We start from the raw sequence: 19,879 nt of genomic DNA on the forward strand, positions 1-19,879 counted from the left end.
CGATGGTTGTTGTTCTGGGTGGTCAAGCCCCAGCCATGTTCACCCCAGCAATCGCCCGATATCTTGCATTTGGTGATATATCTCTAGTCGGGGCTAGTGTAGATGATGTGCCCATTTCTGAGATTAGGATGGATCTGAAGAAGGTATGGTACACAGGCAAAAGTGTCCATGCATGGATCACTGATGGGCCCATGGATGGATCTATGACGATTATCACAAACCACGTTTTACATCGGATCCCATGGACTATCCATTGATGGCCCATGGATTATCCATTGATGGCCCATGGACTATCCATGGATGGGAGTTCCATCATAGGACCAATGACGGTGGGTCCCATAAAAATGAACGTATGCGGCAAAGTACAAACCCATTTGAGTAATAGTCTTCAGAATTATGGAAAATATGGATAGTTCACCTATTCTGATATAAATTCTTTGATGACCCATCAAAAAAATTATTACGGATTCCATCCATGGATCAATGATGTGCCCATGGTAGATACGACCATGGGTTCAATGTATGGATCTATGATGGGGATTTTCCATCATCTATCCATGGATGGAACGTTGATGATTAATCACCATCATAGATCAATGCATGGAAACTTTTGCTTGTGTATAGGTGCATATACATGTATTTTGGTTTTAGAGTTTGAAAGAATCTTAACAATAACTCGTGTGCAGCTGTTATATGTATTTTACTGATGTCAACTATAAAAATGCATTGCCTTGTTGTACATGTACATGTATTTTAGCTCCTCTCTTAAATTTGTTTCAAGGCTATAGATATTAGAGATATAGTTAATGCCTAATATGGAAGGAGTTCGAAAGCATTTAATAAAATCAGATTATTCATGTGTTAATTTGAGAATTAGCCTTGGTTTTGGTCAACATTGAATTTTTGCTCCACCTGAGTGGTTTTGGTGTGAGAGCCAATACCTCATCCAGTTCAGTATCAATCCCATGAACCTCACATGCTTACTTTTTTCAGATTGTGGCTGCTGAAACAGCCAGTGATTTTGATGCTATCCTGGCAGAGGCCGACTGGCGTTTCGGGGTGAAGGGCCTGCAGACAGTTGTCAAGTTTGAGAAGAAAAATGTGTATGTTGACAATGTCACATCATTTTATGGAATACTGGACAACCAGTCGTTGCTTGATGAGGTCATCCAAGGGTTAAAGTACTATGGTGTAAGTAGTTAATTCCAATGAACAAAAATTATTTACTTAACATTACAGGTGCTAAAATATTTATGATGCCGACTGATGTGACTTTAAATTTATAACACAGGAAATTTTGATGAGAAATTTTAACCATTTCAAATGAGGCGTCTGTGGCATGTTTCTTATACTTGGGCTTTTGCACGTGTAAGCAGGGGTTGGGTAGGATGACAACTGACAGCAAATTTGGTCAGTTTTGCAACCAGGAATGTGTATAAAAAGTGTGGCCATTTCATTTTCTTCATTTTTACCTACATTCTACTCAATAGGACTACTAGGTATGACGTCATTTCGGTAGCGAAATTTATGTAGAAAAACCCCCTCAAATATCAAAATGTGTAATTATTTTGGTGAGAACTATTTTAACTAATCGCGCTACCACTGCACGACCTTGTCACTTTCACCATTGATATTAGAGGGACTGTGTCCTCTCGTCCCCATAGCCCCTCTAATGCATTTGAATTAACATGACCCTGGGAGCTTGCACAAAAACTTTAAGAGCCTCTCCCGATAAGACAGTAAAGCACATGATCCTATGTACAAAGCATTGTTTAGTAAAGTTTGATTATCAATTTCAGGTGCTGGGCCTCATCCGCAATCAGCCTTCATTGAGGTGCCTGTTTGAGTACAAAAAAGATGCCCAAATCACAGCAGTAGGGCTGATCCAGGTTTTCAAGCCTATGCTCTCTGTCCTTGGTAATCATAGGAGGGAAACTGAGCAGTCACTAATGGACAGATTTAAGCAATTTGTCTTCAAAATTGAAGGTAACTATAACATTATATTGTATCTACTATATTCTCACTCGTTCAATTACACCCTCATTTATTCTATAAAAAAGTGAAGGATTATAAAGAGAGGGTGACTTGGATCCTCTTATAAAGATGGGGAGTTTTGGTTGCCTGGTAAAAAACCTAAGGCAGGAATAAGCTTCCATTCCAACTTCCATCCCATCTATGCATTTCAAGGCCCCGAATCACTTGTAAGGCTCAAGGAGTATTAGTATTTCATTGGTTTACCCTTTAGCCGTTTACATAACCCATTCCGGACAGAAACCCAGGGAATGTTTACATTAGACTACTCGTAGTAAACGGGAAGCAAATATCTTATATGGAATCATAACATCACAGGGTAGTTTAATATTTTTGCTGAAGATGTCACTACTGGGCGCTTCGGACTGGCAGTCGATTCTTGTTAATGTGTCAGAGATAATCATTTTCTATAAAATGTTGTAATTGTATAATGAAGTTGGGGCTACGGACTGACCAACTGACACCTTGATTGTAATCGTGCGATCATGTGTCACCTGAGCACCATTCTCCTGAAAAGGTGATATCACAAATACCCTGGTTCACATATGGCACAGAAAGTAATCCAGACATCATCATCATATCATTACCGGCGTCGTAACCCTATTGGATTTTTGCCGGAGGTATGGAGTCCACTATAGGCTACTGTCCACCTATGTAGGATCTTTTACTTGCCCTGGCATAGACACTCAGGTACAAGGGACCACGGCTTTTAGTCTCATCCGACAGACCCTCGAGTATTTCATACGTTAATGTACATAAGGGGGTCTCAGTGTCATTCTTCTTCTTAACCAACTTTGGTTACTTTATGTCAGATGACACTTCATTGTATTAATCCATAATTTATATTCTTTTTGTTTTGCTTTAAGATAAAGAACTGGAGGATGAGGACATTTTCCAGGTTTCGGAAAGTGATACTGAAGTAGAGAAAACAGAGCAGGCAGCCATCAAGGCATTTGCTTCAAGGGTAACTTGCGGGCATATTTTGGCATTTGCCACTGGAGCAAGCGAGGTGCCCCCAATGGGATTTGAGCCAAGAGCTAACATCAGTTTTGTACATGATGACAGCAAAGTGCTTCCGTCAGCCAACACATGTGCCAATGAACTCAAGTTGTTTGTAAATGCTATGACAATTGCACCATATAGATTGTCAAGAGAGTTCTTGAAAGCTCTAATGAATGGTGCTGTTTTCAGCTTGGTGTAGTCTGTATGTAACACCCTCTCACCTCAGGGGAGTCTTTCCCATACCACCGTGTCCATCGTCGTATCTGATTTCAAAAACAGTAGCACGTTTCTTAACTGTTAAAGCTAGGATAGGTAACCTCGGACACTGAATTTCGGTCCGATCTGATTCTTTACTTGGCCACCAGGGGCCAAATGTGAAAACCTAGAAAGAGATTTATTTTCAATTTTTTAATTGACTTTATTCGATATTTTGATTGTGAATTATATCCTGCCTCAAAGACACTGATGTGCCGTGGAGAACAGATCATCTGCAGCAATGTACAGCAATACAGAGAACGACCTAGAGACGGGAAATGTTGCCGACTATTAATGACGTGTACAACCGTCGTGCCATCGTTGAGTAGACAGGTGGTTTTAACAACAAAGAAAGGCTCTGGTCAGAGAGGAAAATGGGCTGCAACCGAACCAGTCCAGACCATGAAGACAGCATCCCAATCAAAGCCAGGCATAATGATTGGACGATCCATCGTCGATGCAGAAGCGAAATTAGTCCCGATACCAGTTATCAACATGTCAGAAGATTCAATCGTGTTGGAAGCTGGAAAGACCATTGCCTTAATGTCAACACTGAATAGCGTTCAGTCCTATCATATAGGATGTGAAAAACCTAACAAAGGGACATCTGGAAGACGTGATGCCAATGTAAGTAAAGATGAGAAGAACATCAGCGATGAGGACGAACAAGAAGAGCCTCAGAAACACACGAAAGATGAAACGAAGTTACTCACCAGGGAATCGGCGACTGTCCAGCTGACATACATGGAGTACAGAGCGAGAGAGCTCTCCTCTGATGTCACGAACAGGTCGATTTCTCGGGGAAGTGAAATGGGAACCCAAGATTTGAGATGGTCTGATCAGCCATACGGAAAATTCCGCGGGATTACCAGAAGTTTGCCGGTACGCCGGACCGAAAGGAGGGGATCAATGATGCCCGTAACTCCAGTTGTCTGTACTGGGACCTCTGAAATGTACAACAATCATCATCGTCCTCAGATCTTTTGGACTTCGCGAATAAAGATGAAGAAGTGGAAAAACTCTCCAATGAATTACCTGAATCATTAAGGGACATGTTTACGAGAGGAACACTTCATTTGGTTGGTAATCAAATCATAAGACTAAAAGAATTGATATTACGACACATACCTTTATTTTCCAAATCTAAGTTAGACATCGGAAAAGCCTCTGGTATTAAACACGCAATCGACACGGGAGATTCACTACCACTCAGCCAACCTCTAAGAAGGCTTCCATTACACCAGCAAGACGAAGCTGACAGGCAAGTTGAAGAAATGCTCGACGCTGGGGTCATTGAAAGGTCAATCAGTCCATGGAGCTGCGGCGTTGTGTTGGTTGAGAAGAAGGATGGAAGTCAGAGATTTTGTATCGATTTCAGAAGGTTGAATTGCGTAACAGTCAAAACGAACAGCGGATTACAAAGAATCGATTCACAACTAGACAGTCTTCAGGGCTCCAAATGGTTCAGTACACTCGACATCACGAGTGCGTATTGGAATGTGGAGATGGAGGAATCTTCAAGCGAAAAGACGGCCATCTCTACTAGATTGGGGCACTTCCAATTCAAAAGAATGCCATTTGGGTTAGTAAACCCGGGTGCTACTTTCTCTCGACTCATGCAACATATCCTTGAAAGTTTGGAGTGGCACACCTGTTTGATATACCTCGACGACGTTGTTGCGATGGGAAAAGATTGCGAAAGCGCCATCGATAATCTGGACAAGATCTTTGCCAAGTTAGAAGCCGCAGGAGTCAAACTGAAACCAAAGAAATGTCACCTCTTGCAGAAAGAAGTCGAGTTTTTGGGCCATTTAGTTACGGAAGATGGCATAGGCACTGCACCGGGAAAGATTGAAGCATTAAAGAACTGGCATATACCAACAAATCTTACGGAGGTGAAATCATTTTTGGGACTCGTAACATATTATAAGTCGTTCATACCGTCGTTTGGAGACGTCGCAAGGCCACTCTACAAACTCTCCAACGCTGATCAAGAATTTGATTGGACCCTGGAATGTGAGCAGTCTTTTGAAAAGTTAAAAGAGCTTTTGATATCCGTACCGATCCTAGGATACCCAAACAAGCACGGAAAGTTTATTTTAGACACGGACGCTTCAGGATATGCTTTGGGAGCTGTGCTCAGTCAGATGCAAGATGGAAAAGAGAAAGTGATAGCTTATGCAAGTGAGACAATGTCCAACAGCGAAAAAAATTATTGTGTCACCCGACGAGAACTTTTGGCTGTGGTTATATTTGTTTGGAAATATCGCCATTACTTATATGGGAAGAAGTTCACTATTAGAACAGATCATAGCTGTCTTCAATGGCTTACGAACTTTAAAGAACCTGAAGGTCAGTTAGCTCGTTGGATCGAATACTTAGGGACATTTGATTTTGAGATCATCCACCGTAGCGGTAAACTCCATGGAAATGCTGATGCCTTATCAAGGATAACATGTACCTACTACACTAATAAGAAATACGACTCCCCGTGCGTGAGACTGATCAATGATTCGACGACGACCTTCACTTTGGACAAACCCTTGTTAGCAGAGGCTCAGATGCAGACTGAACATTCTGGCCCACTCGAAGACGCTGCCCCAACCAAGATTAAATGGATTCCGAAACACTGGTACCAGAAACCTAGACCAGTCCGAAAGAAATGTAAACCGATCAGGAAAGTAGCTCAGATAAACATTGAAAGAGCGATCGAATGGTCTGATGATGTCCTTCATGAAGCACAAAGGTTTGAACCGGAGTTTCGTTGGATCATCAAGACAATGGAAGAAAACGAGAAAAAACCCTCCTGGGAGACTGTGTCATCGAATGGTGAAGGTGACAAGCACTATTGGTCTATGTGGAATCAGTTACAGTTTAAAAATGGAGTGTTGTGCCAATGATATGAGTCGGATGACAGCAAGACACTGAAATTGAAACCACTTTTGCCGTCAGATTTTCGAGAGAAACTCTTTCACCATCTGCACAGTACTAGAACAGCAGCCCACCTTGGCATCCAGAAGACCTATGAGAAAGCCAAAGCAAGATTTTATTGGAAAAATATGAAGGACACCATGACTGATCTCTGTCGAAAATGTGACAAATGTGAATCAAGGAAGTCTCCACCACATAGAAACAAAGGACATCTTCAAACATATCTTGTAGGACTCCCCATGGAAAGAATTAGCACTGATATCTTGGGTCCACTTCCTATCACAGCCAGAAGGAATAAATATGTCATCTTAGTGGGTGATCATTTTACGAAATGGATAGAGGGTTATGCCCTTCCCAATCAAGAAGCTGTGACCGTAGTTAGGACTATCGTAAAATAATTTATTTGTCGATACGGCTCTTTCCGACAGTTACATTCTGACCAAGGAACAAATTACGAGTTTAACCTGGTAAAAGAAGTATGCAAGATACTTGACATACAAAAGACAAGGACCACTCCAGCACACCCTCAATCCGATGGAATGATCGAACGCCAGAACCGAACTCTTTTAAACTCGTTGGCCATTATGGTCAAGAAAAATCAAAAGGATTGGGATCTACAGCTGCCGTTTGCCATGATGGCATATCGCACCGCAATACATAGCACCACAAAAGAAACCCCATATTACATGATGTTTGGAAGAGAAATGACCCTCCCCATAGACGTGTTGTACCGAAGCCCCGAAAAAGAAGAAGTCGAAGTCCATGAATACACCACAGATTTGCGCTCAAGACTTGAACGAGCATTTGAAGACGCGAGAGAACAGATCGGAAATCAACATAAGAGGCAAAAGAGGACCTATGACCAAAGACATCATGGACGTCCCTTTAAGATCGGTGATTTTGTGTGGGTGTACAACCCGAAATATAAGAAAGGTTTGACCACCAAATTGAGTTGCAACTGGAGCGGCCCGTATCTAGTTATAAAGAGACTTTCTGATACTGTTTATAGGATTCAAAAGAACAAAAATGTAGCCCCACGCGTAATCCATTACGATCGGTTGAAGTTGTATTTAGGAAATAAAGCAGAGCCTTGGCCAATCGTCGAGATTGTGCCGGAGATGTCAACCGAGGTGTCAACCATCAGGGCCACCGGCTGGTGCGATCGCCGGATCGAATCAGCCGGCGAGGGAATCTGCTGCATACCGATCACAGAGCAGAGGAGTCAGCGGGGACAACAACTGTACACCTCAAGCCAGGGTTGCAGCTCAAACAGGGTCTAGCAGCCGACCCGTATCAAGACCCAGCGGCCGACCCGAATCAAGACCCAGCGGCCAACCCGAATCAAGACCAGCTCCAGCTCGAAGAGGACCCCCTCCACGGGCACCTCCGACCCAGACGGTCGCGGTGGTGTTCCCACCAAGCTTAGATACACTAGTCGAGAGAACGGAGACGTCTCGTCGTGAAAGAGTGACCAGGGACGAAGGGGGATCGGAGCGCGTGATTGAGACATGGATTTTCAGGATTTAGTTATAATGAAGACATCCAACGAATTCAAGTGCAGAGACTGCGATAGGTCATTTAAAATCAACTGGGTCGTTGCAGCACCACCAACGTAACTCCTGTTCCCAACGCCTAAAGATGTCTAGATCAACAAAAGAGGACCGTTCACGAAGTAAACCAAAGACGAGATCGCCAGAATCAAAGAAAAGTTCACATTCAAAGCAATTAAGAATGCACAGCACCGTGTCGCTGAAGGAGTTGACGTCCCTGTTCCCATCTTCCGCCGAAAACATCAGCGACATCGGGATTGAAACGGGAATAGCGATTCACGACAGCGAATCGCCATCGGTACAATCTCAACCCCACCTTCTCGATCCTCCCATCATCATGGATCCAGCGGCGAGCGATCCCATAGTACCATCCGCAATATCACCGTCCCACCTACACGTTCCTCTCTTCGTCGTAGACTCAACAGCAAGCGACCCTATATTGGTACCCTCCACGATGTCTCCGGCTCCTCTCATTCCTTCCGTAATCATAGCTCCGACCCCCATCGACCAAACGATATCGCTCACTACATCCGACGCAAACCAAGAAGTCGCCACCATGGACGTTTCAACAGCCCCGGTAGAAGCAACGATTGTCCAGGATGTTCAACCGGATGTCCTGTCGGCATTGATACCAATGCAAACTGTATCGACACCAAGTACATGTTCCCCAAACTTACTATCCGCAATTTTGGCAGATATCACGTCAACACACCACGATATGCAAGAAATTGCGGATCCTGTTGCGTCCCTGCCAGATATTTCTAGGATGTCACCACCGCCTAGAGTTCTGCCTCCCTGCGATTTAAAGTCAAGATACAAAAGCGCAACTTATGATTTGAGTTCAACAGAAGCTTCGGACGACAAAGTCTATATTCCTAGATCCAGCGTGGTACGTGTATCGTCTTCCCCCTCGACCTTCGATCGCACCGTCCTGAATGTCATGTCTCCACCACCGAGGATACTTACGCCCCCTAGACCGAAGATCCATTTGGATACACACATGCCGGTTCGTTATACAAAGACTACCATCACGGAGAAAGACAAGAAGACAGTCACGGAAACCTGGGAGTACCAGTGAACAACTTTGCGACCCTCTTTCGTAACGAACTCTTTTCCCCTTAAGTCTACTCATGTCTCCCCTTTAAATTTACCCGTCCCGCAATATTCAGAAATTTCCCTGTTTCAAATTCTACTGTGTCGAATTTGGTTGGGGGTATTGTGGAATTCCTGTCAGGTAAATTTCCATATTTCCCCATCTATCTTTTTACCTATCTTTAGTGGACCCTCCATTAAACACCCTGGCCCTCTTCCATCTTTCCTTGAAACCTGTGTAGAGAAACTTAGGTATCTACCTGTTTCTTTTATCATCTTTTATGGCCCCCTCCGATTTTCGACTCAGTAGAATAGATCACCTATTTAAGTAAATTTTGTGGAATACTTCTAGCTATGTGTCTTGTAATTCAATCTGACCGGAACCTTGTTTGTCAGATTCGTACTTACCGCAATTTAAGTCAAAATCACAGCCCCTCCCCTATTTCAATTCCCTATGCATTGTAGTACTTTGTACTTTCAAATTTTCGTGTACACCCTGTGTGTAGTTTACCGTGTACTTGGTGTACTGTGTTTATACATGTTATTCTGCATGCGTTTTGACAGATGTCAGAGTCGACTTCGGAGTTGAGGAAAGATCTTGGTCTAGAGGTCTTCATCACCGACGATTCTGCAACAGAGAGGGAGTCATTATAAAGTGTATGGCCAAGCGCTATGCTGCTATTATGCATTTTCCACTTCCAGCAAGCTGTTTGGCGTTGGTTGTGGAATGCACGGCATGGAATCAATGACAATTACGATCGGCAAGCTTTGATGCATGCTGTGTTCGCAGTACTTTATGCCGAAACCGAAGAAAAAATGGAGGAGGCCGACAAAAAATTGCGCGCTGACCCTATCGCTGGAAAATACGAAAGATTCTTCGAATACTATAACACGCTCTACGGGAGGAGGCGAGAGTGGGCACTGTGCTTCAGAGCAAGTTTGCCTGTAAGAGGGCACCATGCAAACAATTACGTGGAAGCCGGGATACGTATTCTGAAGGAAAAGATATTCCAGCGTACGAAAGCATACAATCTCACTCAGATGTTCTATTTCATAACGGAAACATTAGAAATGTATCTGAAAAGAAGGCTTCTGTCCTGTGCCCTTCAACGAAACGACTATCATATTTCTGATAAATTCAAAGGTTTCGGAGGGGAGAAAATCGCAGACAGTGACGTTCAAAAGGTGTCGGAGTGGGAGTTCCTCGTGAAGAGTAAGACCCTGTAAAATGTTGTATACATGGTCGACCTCAAAGCAGGAATTTGCTCTTGTCCGAACGGGACGAATGGAAAACTGTGTAAACACCAAGCGGGTGTTATTTTTCTGACAGGAAAAGAAGAGCACCCCAATGCGATTCCGACAACCTTTATGGGCCGAAAACTCTATGCCAGGCTTGCGCTCGGCCCGGAGAACACTAAAGAATCAGAATTTTTTGTATCACTTAACGAGAAGGTTGACGCGGGGACGAGGGGGATGAGTCTAGTGCAGAACATCAGGATACTAGTATCCAACCAGCAACCCCGAGCGATGGCTATGGCGAACAAAATGTTTCGGAGCTGCCACTTTCATCTTGCCAACCAACCGAAGAAACGTCGTCCCTCCAAAACCACCACCGAATAGAAAGTATGAAAAAAGAAAGTCTGGAAAATATCAGGATGGTAGTGTCGGACATTGAATATAGGCTTCAACATGGGGACCCAGACTTTATCAGCGGTGTGGGAAGTTTCTGCAATCAATATATGCAGACCTCATCGAATAACCACGTGTTCTCTACCCGAAAATTAGCGGGGATGCTGCACCAATTTGGTAAAGTAAAAATACGGAAGAGCAGCACCCAAAACAACAAACCGTGAGCAGAGAGGGAATTTCTTTTCAGGTAAACGTATTCACGTGAACGCGACAGGTTCAATGAGGCGGCGAGAGGGCATCACAAAAGGGAAAAGTGCAGTAAAGATGGGAAGGCCTCCTGGATCAAAAATCCAAAGGAAATGTGAAAAAGCTGTCATGCAACCAAGAAGGGTGCAAACTAAAATTCCCCATAGCATTTCATCGAGCGTGGTTGAGGCTAGGCAGAATGCAACTTAAATCTTAAATGGCACTCAGCTCTAATGCCCATTACACACTTTTTACAACTGAGAAAAAGCATTTCAACACTGCGAAAAAAGAAAGTTTAGAGATTTAAAAATCTCTAAACTTTCTTTTTCGTAAAAATCTCTCAACTTTCTTTTTTCGCAGTGTTGGAGCCTTCTCTTCTACCATGTTGGCCTTCTTGAGTGTTTTTTGATACTGTTCAAATTTTGACAAAATTTCAAGGAAGATCCACCAAGGTTTTTTCTTCCTCATATTGTAATATTTCTTTCACAAAAGTGTATGAGGTTTGTTTAACACCAGTCAATACTGTTATAAAATGAAAAGAAATATTAAAAGTTTTGCGTTTTGGCATCATTATTAAACAGGGTGGCACAGTCAAGCCAGTCGCCCGCTCACGAAAGTAACAGCCTTTTAAACTTCCCGCGCTGAATACTTCATGTGAAGTCAACGCATCACGGCGCAAAAGGTGCATACTGCCCGTAAAATACCTAGGAACAAGGTACACAATGAAGATATGAAAGTAAACCTTGTCCACCCACTGCATCAAGCACGGGATAGGTCGATCTACGTACATTCTACATGCAATGACGATGCTGCATAAATTATGCCATATATGGAAAACAAAATGGCCGCACCTGGTGTGAAAAAATAAATCGCGCCTGTTTGATGCTAAAGTCTCGCCCTCCAACAGTCTCCCGTGAGGAATCCCGAGATTTTATAGCCAATGAAGAGAGTTTTTACAGAGTGGTATTTGGCTGCCTTTGTTGTTGTCATTCCGAAGACCGTTTCTAAAACGCGCTGTGATTGGCTGAACGATACCACGTGTCATCAATGCGGCACTCTGATTGGTCAGAAAATTAAAATCCACGCACATCCGGGTTCTTGCAGATTGTAAACAACACTTGAAACAGTGATGTTTACTCTGTATTTCTGGTGAAATAATCAGAATTTCAACGTTTTTTCGGCGAATTTGAGATGGGAAAGTCGAGATCGGTCAGAAAACGAAAGGGTGATGTGAAGGCACGCAATGTAAAGGCTGCAAAAACCCAGTGGAATTCCGAAAACGATGAACAAGTGGCAGGTACAAGCAGTGTCTGTGACACTGCGACTGAGAGTGACAATGAGACTCCTGGCATGCATATGCCTAGTCCTGCAGTGCCTACCACCACAGGTACTGTGGAAACATTTGTTTTGCATGAGGAACTTTCTGCAGAAGGGTGCAGTGCAATGGCTGACCCTCCCAATGTAAATGAACCCCCTGAGGCTGCAGCTGCAGTTGATGACTTGTCACCTGCTGTTTCGGCATCCAAGAGGAAGCTCTCTTACTTCAGACAGCCTGCTGCTGGCCCTGCACCTCCTGCTGATGCACCCTTCGTAAGCCCTGTGCAGGTTACTCCGAGAGATGACGAGGTTCAGCGGAGGTACATGCTGGTGGATCTCTCTCTGACTCTGATGAATAAACTGATAAAGAATTTGACCTGCCCCAGGTGCAATGAAGCACAACTTGCCTATTCTGCTGGTAGGCAGATGGGACTTGCCACAGAACTGATTTTCGAATACCAGGGGTGCGGTAGAGAAGTCAGTCGAACGTACAGCTCCCCTCGATGCATGGAGAGGGACCCTAATGGTAACGTTACTCCTGCTAAGCATGGAGCCTATGAAATCAATTTATTGATGGTTTTTTTGCTACACGAACTAGGACTGGGATATGCTGCAGTGGAGAAACTTTTTGCTTTTCGAGGAATACCGGGTATGTCTGAATCAACCTACTTTGACTTATCTAAGTCTGTTCAGAACTCTGTTCATAGGGAGTGTGAAAAAAACTTTGAGGATGTGGTCCATATCATCCAAAGGGAATATAGGGCCCTTGGTCAGGACCCTGACGACCTAGGGATATCTGACATTGATGTTTCGTATGACGCCTCGTGGCAAAAGCCGGGTTACTCTTCTCACCATGGATTGGCTTGTACTATTGATCTCCACACTGGTTTGATAATGGACTACTTTGTGCTGAGCAATTTTTGCCTTGATTGCACATTCAAGGCAAATAGGTGGGGCAGGCAGTCAGAGGAATTTGCAGAGTGGTTTGAAACTCACAGAGACAAATGCATGAAGAACCATGAGGGTTCAGCAGGGTCGATGGAACAGGCAATCGCCCTGAAACTGTGGGAACGCTCAGAAAATGAACGGAGTCTTAGATATGTTACATTTCTGAGCGATGGGGACAGTAAGGCCTTCAATCAAGTGTCTCGTGCAGAACCCTATGGAGCAGACAAGCCTGTTGTGAAAGAAGAATGTGTGAATCATGTGGGGAAACGACTGGGCACATCTCTTAGGAAGCTAAAGACGACTCGTGGTGGCTTAGGTGGGAATGGTGCTGGTCAAATGACAGACAAAGTCATTGATAAGTTGCAGGGATTCTATAGAAGGGCCATACGAAAGAACATGGGGATACAGAAAAAATGCACGAGGCAGTCATGTGCACCTTGTTGCATTCTAGCTCCACGGATGAAAACCCGCGTCACAGGTTTTGTCCAAAAGGTGACCAGGAGGGGGACTGGTGCTTCTACAATAATGCCCTCCACCGAAATGAGGAACCAGGACCCCATGCAGACAACATGAGAACGTGGATAAATGACCATGTTACACAAGCTATCCTCCCAACATACAGACGCCTATCAGATCGAGACCTGTTGCAGCGTTGTAGTCGGGGGAAGACGCAAAATCCCAACGAGGGACTTCACTCCATCATTTGGCGGAGATGCCCCAAAACTGTGTTTGTCAGCAGGTACGGGTGGAGGAGGCTGCTGCCTCAGCTGTTGGGTTCTCGAACAAGGGGTATGCTTTCATCCAGGATGTATTTAGCAGCTTGGGGATACGCCCAAGTCACAAGGGTGATGTCATCTTGAAATTCTTGGATGGGAGGAGGGTCAAGAAGGCCCAACTCAAGGCAACCAAGGAGGCTCAAAGGCGGCGCAGAATGCGGGATGCTGCAATGAGACAGTGGAATAGGGAACTAGTGGAACAGGAAGGTGAAACATATGGGGCTGGCATCCATCAATATCAATCTGACAGTGAGGCGGACTCTGATATTGAGTGAATCCTGGGACTTGGGGGGGGGGTCAAATGCCACCTATGTGACTTTTACTAGACTCGAACAACTGTGACATGGCAAGATAACTTTATTACATTGATTCATACAATGAATGGTGTTGGTGAAGGTTTTTCACAATTTCATATGAACTCCACTTTCATGTCCTAATGGACAAGGTGGACCGAACTTCAAAAAGCGATTGAAAAAAATGGAACAATTGGCCTTTTTCTCTTGGAGAATGTTCAGAATGCTCTTTCAGGTATGCATAGAAATCAAATTCACCTTCAATTTTTAGATTTTCCGTGAGAAAAGGGATGATAAAGCATACCTAAATGTTTATCTTCGTTTTTCTCAAAACAGGTTTTTTGGGTGATTTTCACCACGAAAACAGCTGCTACACAAAAAGTATGCAAAATAAGCCAGCCATTTTTTCACAGGATGTTCCAAACATGTAAAAGTATGTTTCCATGCATTTTCTTTGCAAACATTTTGAAAGTGGGACCTGTGGAAATTTTTGTCTGTGAGGTGGGCCGGTGAAATCCGGGGGGGGGGCCTTCAAAATTTTCAAAAAAATTTAAGGGATGGGTTTTTACCTAGAAAATGCATGCAAACATGCCCACATGCTCTCTGTTTATGATAAAGTTGGAACAAGGCATCAGTAGATGCGGTGTCCCCCGCTGAGGGGATATTAGTGAACTTTCGCCACGCCGTCCGAGATCCAAATCTCCGAGAACGGGCCAAAAATGTGAATGACGTCATCAGTATTTGGGTATCAGATTGCGATCCCGAAACCGGATTCCGTGAATCAGGCGATATATCTCGAGTGGCTTTTCCGGGAACGGCTGCGCGGCTATCAAAAATTATTCAAATGGCAAACCTGTGGGATACTCTCGCGGTATGTACAAAATGAGGACGAATATGGGTGCAAAACATTCTTGAGTTGATAGTGAAGCCATCCTGCACGATTTTAATTTGTTTTTCATGCTGTAAACATGGTAAAACAGTGCCAATTCTAAGGCGCAGAAATGTAGGCCTACATCAGCAGTGTACATTAACATGTAAATGTACTGTGTGTCAGAACCGTAGGCCTAATAATGTATGTAGGGATGGCTCTCTCATCTCTTGTCTGATGAATGAATGATAGGCCTTTTCGTCAAGGGCTCCCGAAGGGCTTAATCCCATTGTTCCGTAGGCCAACAATGGGGCTCTGTCCGAGGCTCGAACAATGGGATGAAGCCCTCTGCCTGAGTCTGGGAGCCCCTTGTCGAAAAGGCCCTATACATTGACCGGCCTGATTGACTGAGTCAGTGATTGATTCTTCATTCAGGGCATGTAACATGGCTACTGACACCCCTGGCCAATGTTTGACTGGAGGCGGCCTTTACTAGTTAGAATCTTTGGAAGGCGACTTGTCAGACTCGCCTCTGAAGGCATTCGAAGGCCCCTAAGGTCAACGAATAAAAGAGTGGCCTCTTAGTCACCTGTCTTTGATACTGGTTGGTAGGCTAGCTACTGGTCCTAATTTTTTTTTCATTGTCACTTTCACGTTTCAGGAGATGAGGTTTGAACCTGGCAGTGGTGATGAGGAAACTGGTCCCGGACCCAATGATGGCGGCAGTGGGGATGCACCACCAAAAAACCCCAAAAGTACAGGCAAGGCAGGGTATGTATCCATGCTTTCTCCATGAAGGCCTGTGGGCCAGCCCTGTAGATGTTCGCCATAAACCCATAATTGTTGAAAATTCAGGGTGGGTATGCACAGATTCAGAAGACGTTTTTTGAAGGAACCCCCTCTTGATCCTCCCAGATCCCTCAAAATGGCAAACTATAATAATCATAGTACTTTGATCTGGTAACTAATCATCTGCTAATGTACAATTCTTTTCTGCTTTTTCTAGGGCCAAGACGATAAGGTATAACCCGTCCTTCGATGTTACACTTCTGCGAGAAATCAGAGCTCGAAACCCATACGAAGATGCAGATAGATGGGCAGTAATAACCCAGAACTTCAATTCTGCTATGTTGAAGATAAAGCCCGGAGCTGTTCCGGTTAATGACCGATCGGTGAAGGAGAGGGTAGACCGATTAATTAACGCATTCAAAACACAGCAGATGGCTGCACTAAGAAAGTAAGTTTTGTTGCATTGATGTCTCGGACAAAATTCAGTGTTAATTTAATAATTATAAATTTTGAGACAAGATAAAAAAATAGTTTCTAGCAACTTAGATGTAGGCTTAGGGTAATTTTTACCTTGCCTTTTGACTTCCCTATGACCTATGAATTTACAATAACCTGCATATTTTCAAATTCTTTTCTCTTTGCTTCAATCCATGGGTCGTTGGTAGAATATCCCATCATTTTTAAGGTTTTCTTCAGTCCTCTGTGAACAGTAATAAAGTACTTTGATTTCCAAGCAAAAATGTTCATGCCAATTATACTCTTTCAGATCTGGCACTGCTGAGGAATATGAAGAGCGGGAAATCCTCCTTCAAGAGATCCTCACCATGAAGTCTGATTCCCATGAAAGAAAGAAGACCGCATCAACCAGTTCAAACAAAAACGACAAGAGATTGATTGAAGCGGGGACTGAAATAAGGAAACGCGCGATGGAAACCCTGATTGGTGATAAAGGTAAGAATACGTACTGAAACAAATTTCTGATTTTTGTCCACTTGATCCCATAAATTTAGGTGGCAAAAATCTGATGTGGCCCTGGATAATTGCTACCCATTTCCCTCAAAAAGATATCACTGAGAAAAGACTGTCCTTCAGTTGGGGGGGGGGGGGGGGGGGGTGATGTCATTAGGGGGGCATAGAATGTCTAGGAGGGGCAAATGTCAGGGGTGAGGGAGGGAAACTCATGATTCCCATTCACATGCTTTGGTCCCATTTCTCTCCAAAGGGAGGGTTAATACACTAGCTAGGCCTAAGTCGAACCTGTTGGGATCAGAGATTTTTCTTCGACTTTTAAGACAAGGTTCAACTAAGGTGAGGATTATTAAAAAGAAAAGCATAAGTCAGAATTCGACTTATGCAAGACTGACTTGGGCAAGTTTGACTGTGATTCTGCAATTGAGGTTTCATTTGACTACTGCATGTTTTAGTAACCTCCATAGTTATACTTCTCTTTTACATTGCAGATGAAAACAAGGCTCCTTCCAACACCCCAAGAAAGAAAAAGAAAGAGGTGATGACTGACTACACTAAAATGAAACAGGAGGAAATTAACCTAAAAAAGGAAGAACTGGCATTCAAACGGGAACAATTTGAACTTGAAAAAGAGGAGAGGAGCCATAGAATGGAATTAGAAAAGACAAAAGAACAACAGTTTTCAGCAATATTTCAACAATTTATTGAGAGTCAACAACTCAAGAAATAGACTTTGAAATTATCAGTACGTCTACTGTAGAATCCCCTCTGTCTCGACACTTCTGTGGTGACTTGAATAAATGAATGAATGGTTTTCCCCCGTGTTTTCCTAGCATATTTTTGGGGGGGGTATTCCCATTGTTTCTCTACGCACAAAATGAAATATATCGATGTTTAAAACCGGCTTCTGTGAGGTGTTTGAGAAACAAGGGTCAAGATTGGAAGTGTCGAGACAGAGAGGATTTTACAGTATGTTATTCATGTCAAAGTATTGTGTGCGAGTTAAGTTAGTATTTGATTGTTTTTTAAAAGATGTTGCAATGTTACAGAGTTTATTGATATAGAAATAAATGTTGGTTATTTTGATTTAATATCTTTGTATCAATTCAATTTTATGCCTTAGGCTACATCTGTGAAGAAAGAGCGTATACATCTGAGATCACAACCTATCACGATGCTCTGCAATGCTGGATTAAGCTTTTGTGTGAGAGAAGGCCATCCCCTGGAAGCCATTCAATTCACCCAGGCAATTATCAGGATTTCAAGAATGGACTTGTTAGCATGGTTAGCTTACAGGGATGAGTGCCAGTCAGATGTTACTCCCAGCTACCATGGCTTCATTATGGTAACCCCACTCCACCCCAACCCCCTGGGAATCGGCAAACATTGGCCTCGCATTCGATTTATTATGGTATATTGGAAATATATCTGGGGGGGGGGGGGGTCAAGCAGCAGCAAGTTCGAGAAGGTCCCAAAAAATACACAATTCCAGTCATTTGGGAAATAGCGATCGCGCTGCCATCTTGTGTTGCAAAATCAATTGACCGCCCGCGCTAAATTTGAAATTCACTGAGACCGGAGGCGCGCTGCGGGGATGCGCGCACAGAACCAGAAAACCGTTACGTTCATTTACTAGTCCAAAATGCCAACATAATCCTCCAAAGTTGGTGGGTCAAGTTCGAAGTAACCGCCCGTCAAGGAACCTCTCAGACACGTGTGGATATTGGTCAGCAAGCCTGCAAGCAGGTAATACTTTGCCACAGGCTGCAAAAATACCTTCAGGTCTTTTTTGAAATCTACAAATGCCCAGTACTGTAAGATCTTGCCAAATGTCCATTCAACAGATGTTCTTGGGGCCGCCATCGCAGTATTGAATGCCTGTTGATGCTCGTTTAGCCCAAGCGCGCCTGCCCTAAATGGAGAAATCATCCACGGTCGAACAGGATAAGCAGGATCCCCATAAACGTAGTAACTTTCACCGTTTTCGGTCCGTGGCAGACGATCCAGCTGGTCGTGAAGGCCACTGTCCGCTAAGATGCCAGCGTCATGCCGTCTCCCTTCAACTGGTCCCCAGAGATTGGCGAGGATGCCATTTGGTAGGACCATGGACTGAAATTTTAGAGAGTGTACGCGCTTGTGTCCATTGAATACTGATCGTTGACCTCTTATTGGTCGACAAATTGGTCTTACCGTTCCATCGATGAAGCCAAAGCAGTTATCCAAGGGTGCGCCAGACTCATGTATAGCATCCGCGTAGACACGAAGATGTTCTTCATTTAGCCATGACTGATCTAACTGGTGTAGGAGGTGTCCATGAGTTTGGTAAATGTAATCGACGGTTTCATTGATTGCGAACGATATGACAGAAGTCGGCCTTCCGAAAACATCTTCACTTTGACTGAGCCTATTGGGATACGCCATCCGTCTCAGAGTCATGCAGAGGGCGTCAAGACCCTTAACCTCACAGCGATTCCGACACTGAACCACATTTGGAATGCGTAACACATTTGCAATTTCAATGATTTCATCTTTGTAGAATCTGAATTGTTCCTTGCTTTGTGCGTCAGTCAGTCGATTCAAGTCGAATCTTGGCCAGTTGGGATTAAACGTGCTCTCCTTATCTTGGGCGTCAGCAAAAAATAAATGTTCATGCATAACCTGCATCAATTCGTCATCTTCGAAAGCAAAATTTCCTAGCCGTCTGAGATCAGCCGCCATTTTGACAGAATCACCATAGCAACGAGCTGCAGGTGACGTAAAAAAATACCCGTCCTCGGAACGGCGTGGCGAATGCGCGCAACGTACTTTCCGGGAACGGGATCGAGAACGAGATCCGTTCTCGGCGGATCGGATCTCGGACGGCGTGGCGAAAGTTCTCTAGTTTGTTGGAGGGTGGTGTTTTCGAGTTGGGGATCTGGAAATGGAATGTATGGGCTTTCTGAAATTTGGAAGGAAGTCTTTTGGTCAGTCTGGGAACTTCAAGTCCGAGAAATTGGTAGTATCTGGAAAAAGAGGATGATAAATTAACTCTTTAAGGGACATACTTGGTCATACATTTTCAAACACTAGTTGGTACATGAAGAAATGGTCAGTGAATGCCGATATCAGTGCCAATGGCCGTCACGGAATCAGTCTTTTTGAGTTTATCGATGTTCATGAGGAAAATAAAAAAAAAAAAACTTT

At 43.8% G+C, this 19,879-nt stretch overlaps 1 protein-coding gene and 1 long non-coding RNA gene across 2 annotated transcripts; both read left to right on the top strand.

The window, feature by feature from the left end:
• The first annotated feature begins 1,155 nt into the window (after positions 1-1,155).
• LOC135498590 (uncharacterized) lies at positions 1,156-2,951 on the top strand. The gene is made up of 3 exons (XR_010449107.1): positions 1,156-1,191; positions 1,800-1,986; positions 2,898-2,951. It is a non-coding gene; the product is annotated as an uncharacterized LOC135498590 (long non-coding RNA).
• An 11,828-nt stretch (positions 2,952-14,779) lies between these two features.
• Positions 14,780-17,782, top strand: LOC135499059 (uncharacterized). Its single transcript, XM_064789697.1, has 5 exons — positions 14,780-14,941; positions 15,600-15,709; positions 15,945-16,175; positions 16,494-16,678; positions 17,188-17,782. Exons 1-5 carry the CDS (start codon positions 14,915-14,917, stop codon positions 17,424-17,426), a joined length of 792 nt encoding a protein of 263 aa, XP_064645767.1. The 5' UTR covers positions 14,780-14,914; the 3' UTR covers positions 17,427-17,782.
• The last annotated feature ends 2,097 nt before the right edge of the window (positions 17,783-19,879 follow it).

The sequence above is a fragment of the Lineus longissimus genome, chromosome 14, assembly GCF_910592395.1.
Source record: "Lineus longissimus chromosome 14, tnLinLong1.2, whole genome shotgun sequence".
Classification (NCBI taxonomy): Eukaryota; Metazoa; Nemertea; class Pilidiophora; order Heteronemertea; family Lineidae; genus Lineus; species Lineus longissimus.

Bases quoted from the DNA above. Each gene is read 5' to 3' on its own strand.
- LOC135499059 (XM_064789697.1), top strand. From the start codon at position 14,915: ATGGCAAACCTGTGGGATACTCTCGCG. The intron at 14,942-15,599 runs GTATGTACAAAA...TTCACGTTTCAG, and splicing joins ACCTGTGGGATACTCTCGCG to GAGATGAGGTTTGAACCTGG. The intron at 15,710-15,944 runs GTATGTATCCAT...TGCTTTTTCTAG, and splicing joins AAAAGTACAGGCAAGGCAGG to GGCCAAGACGATAAGGTATA.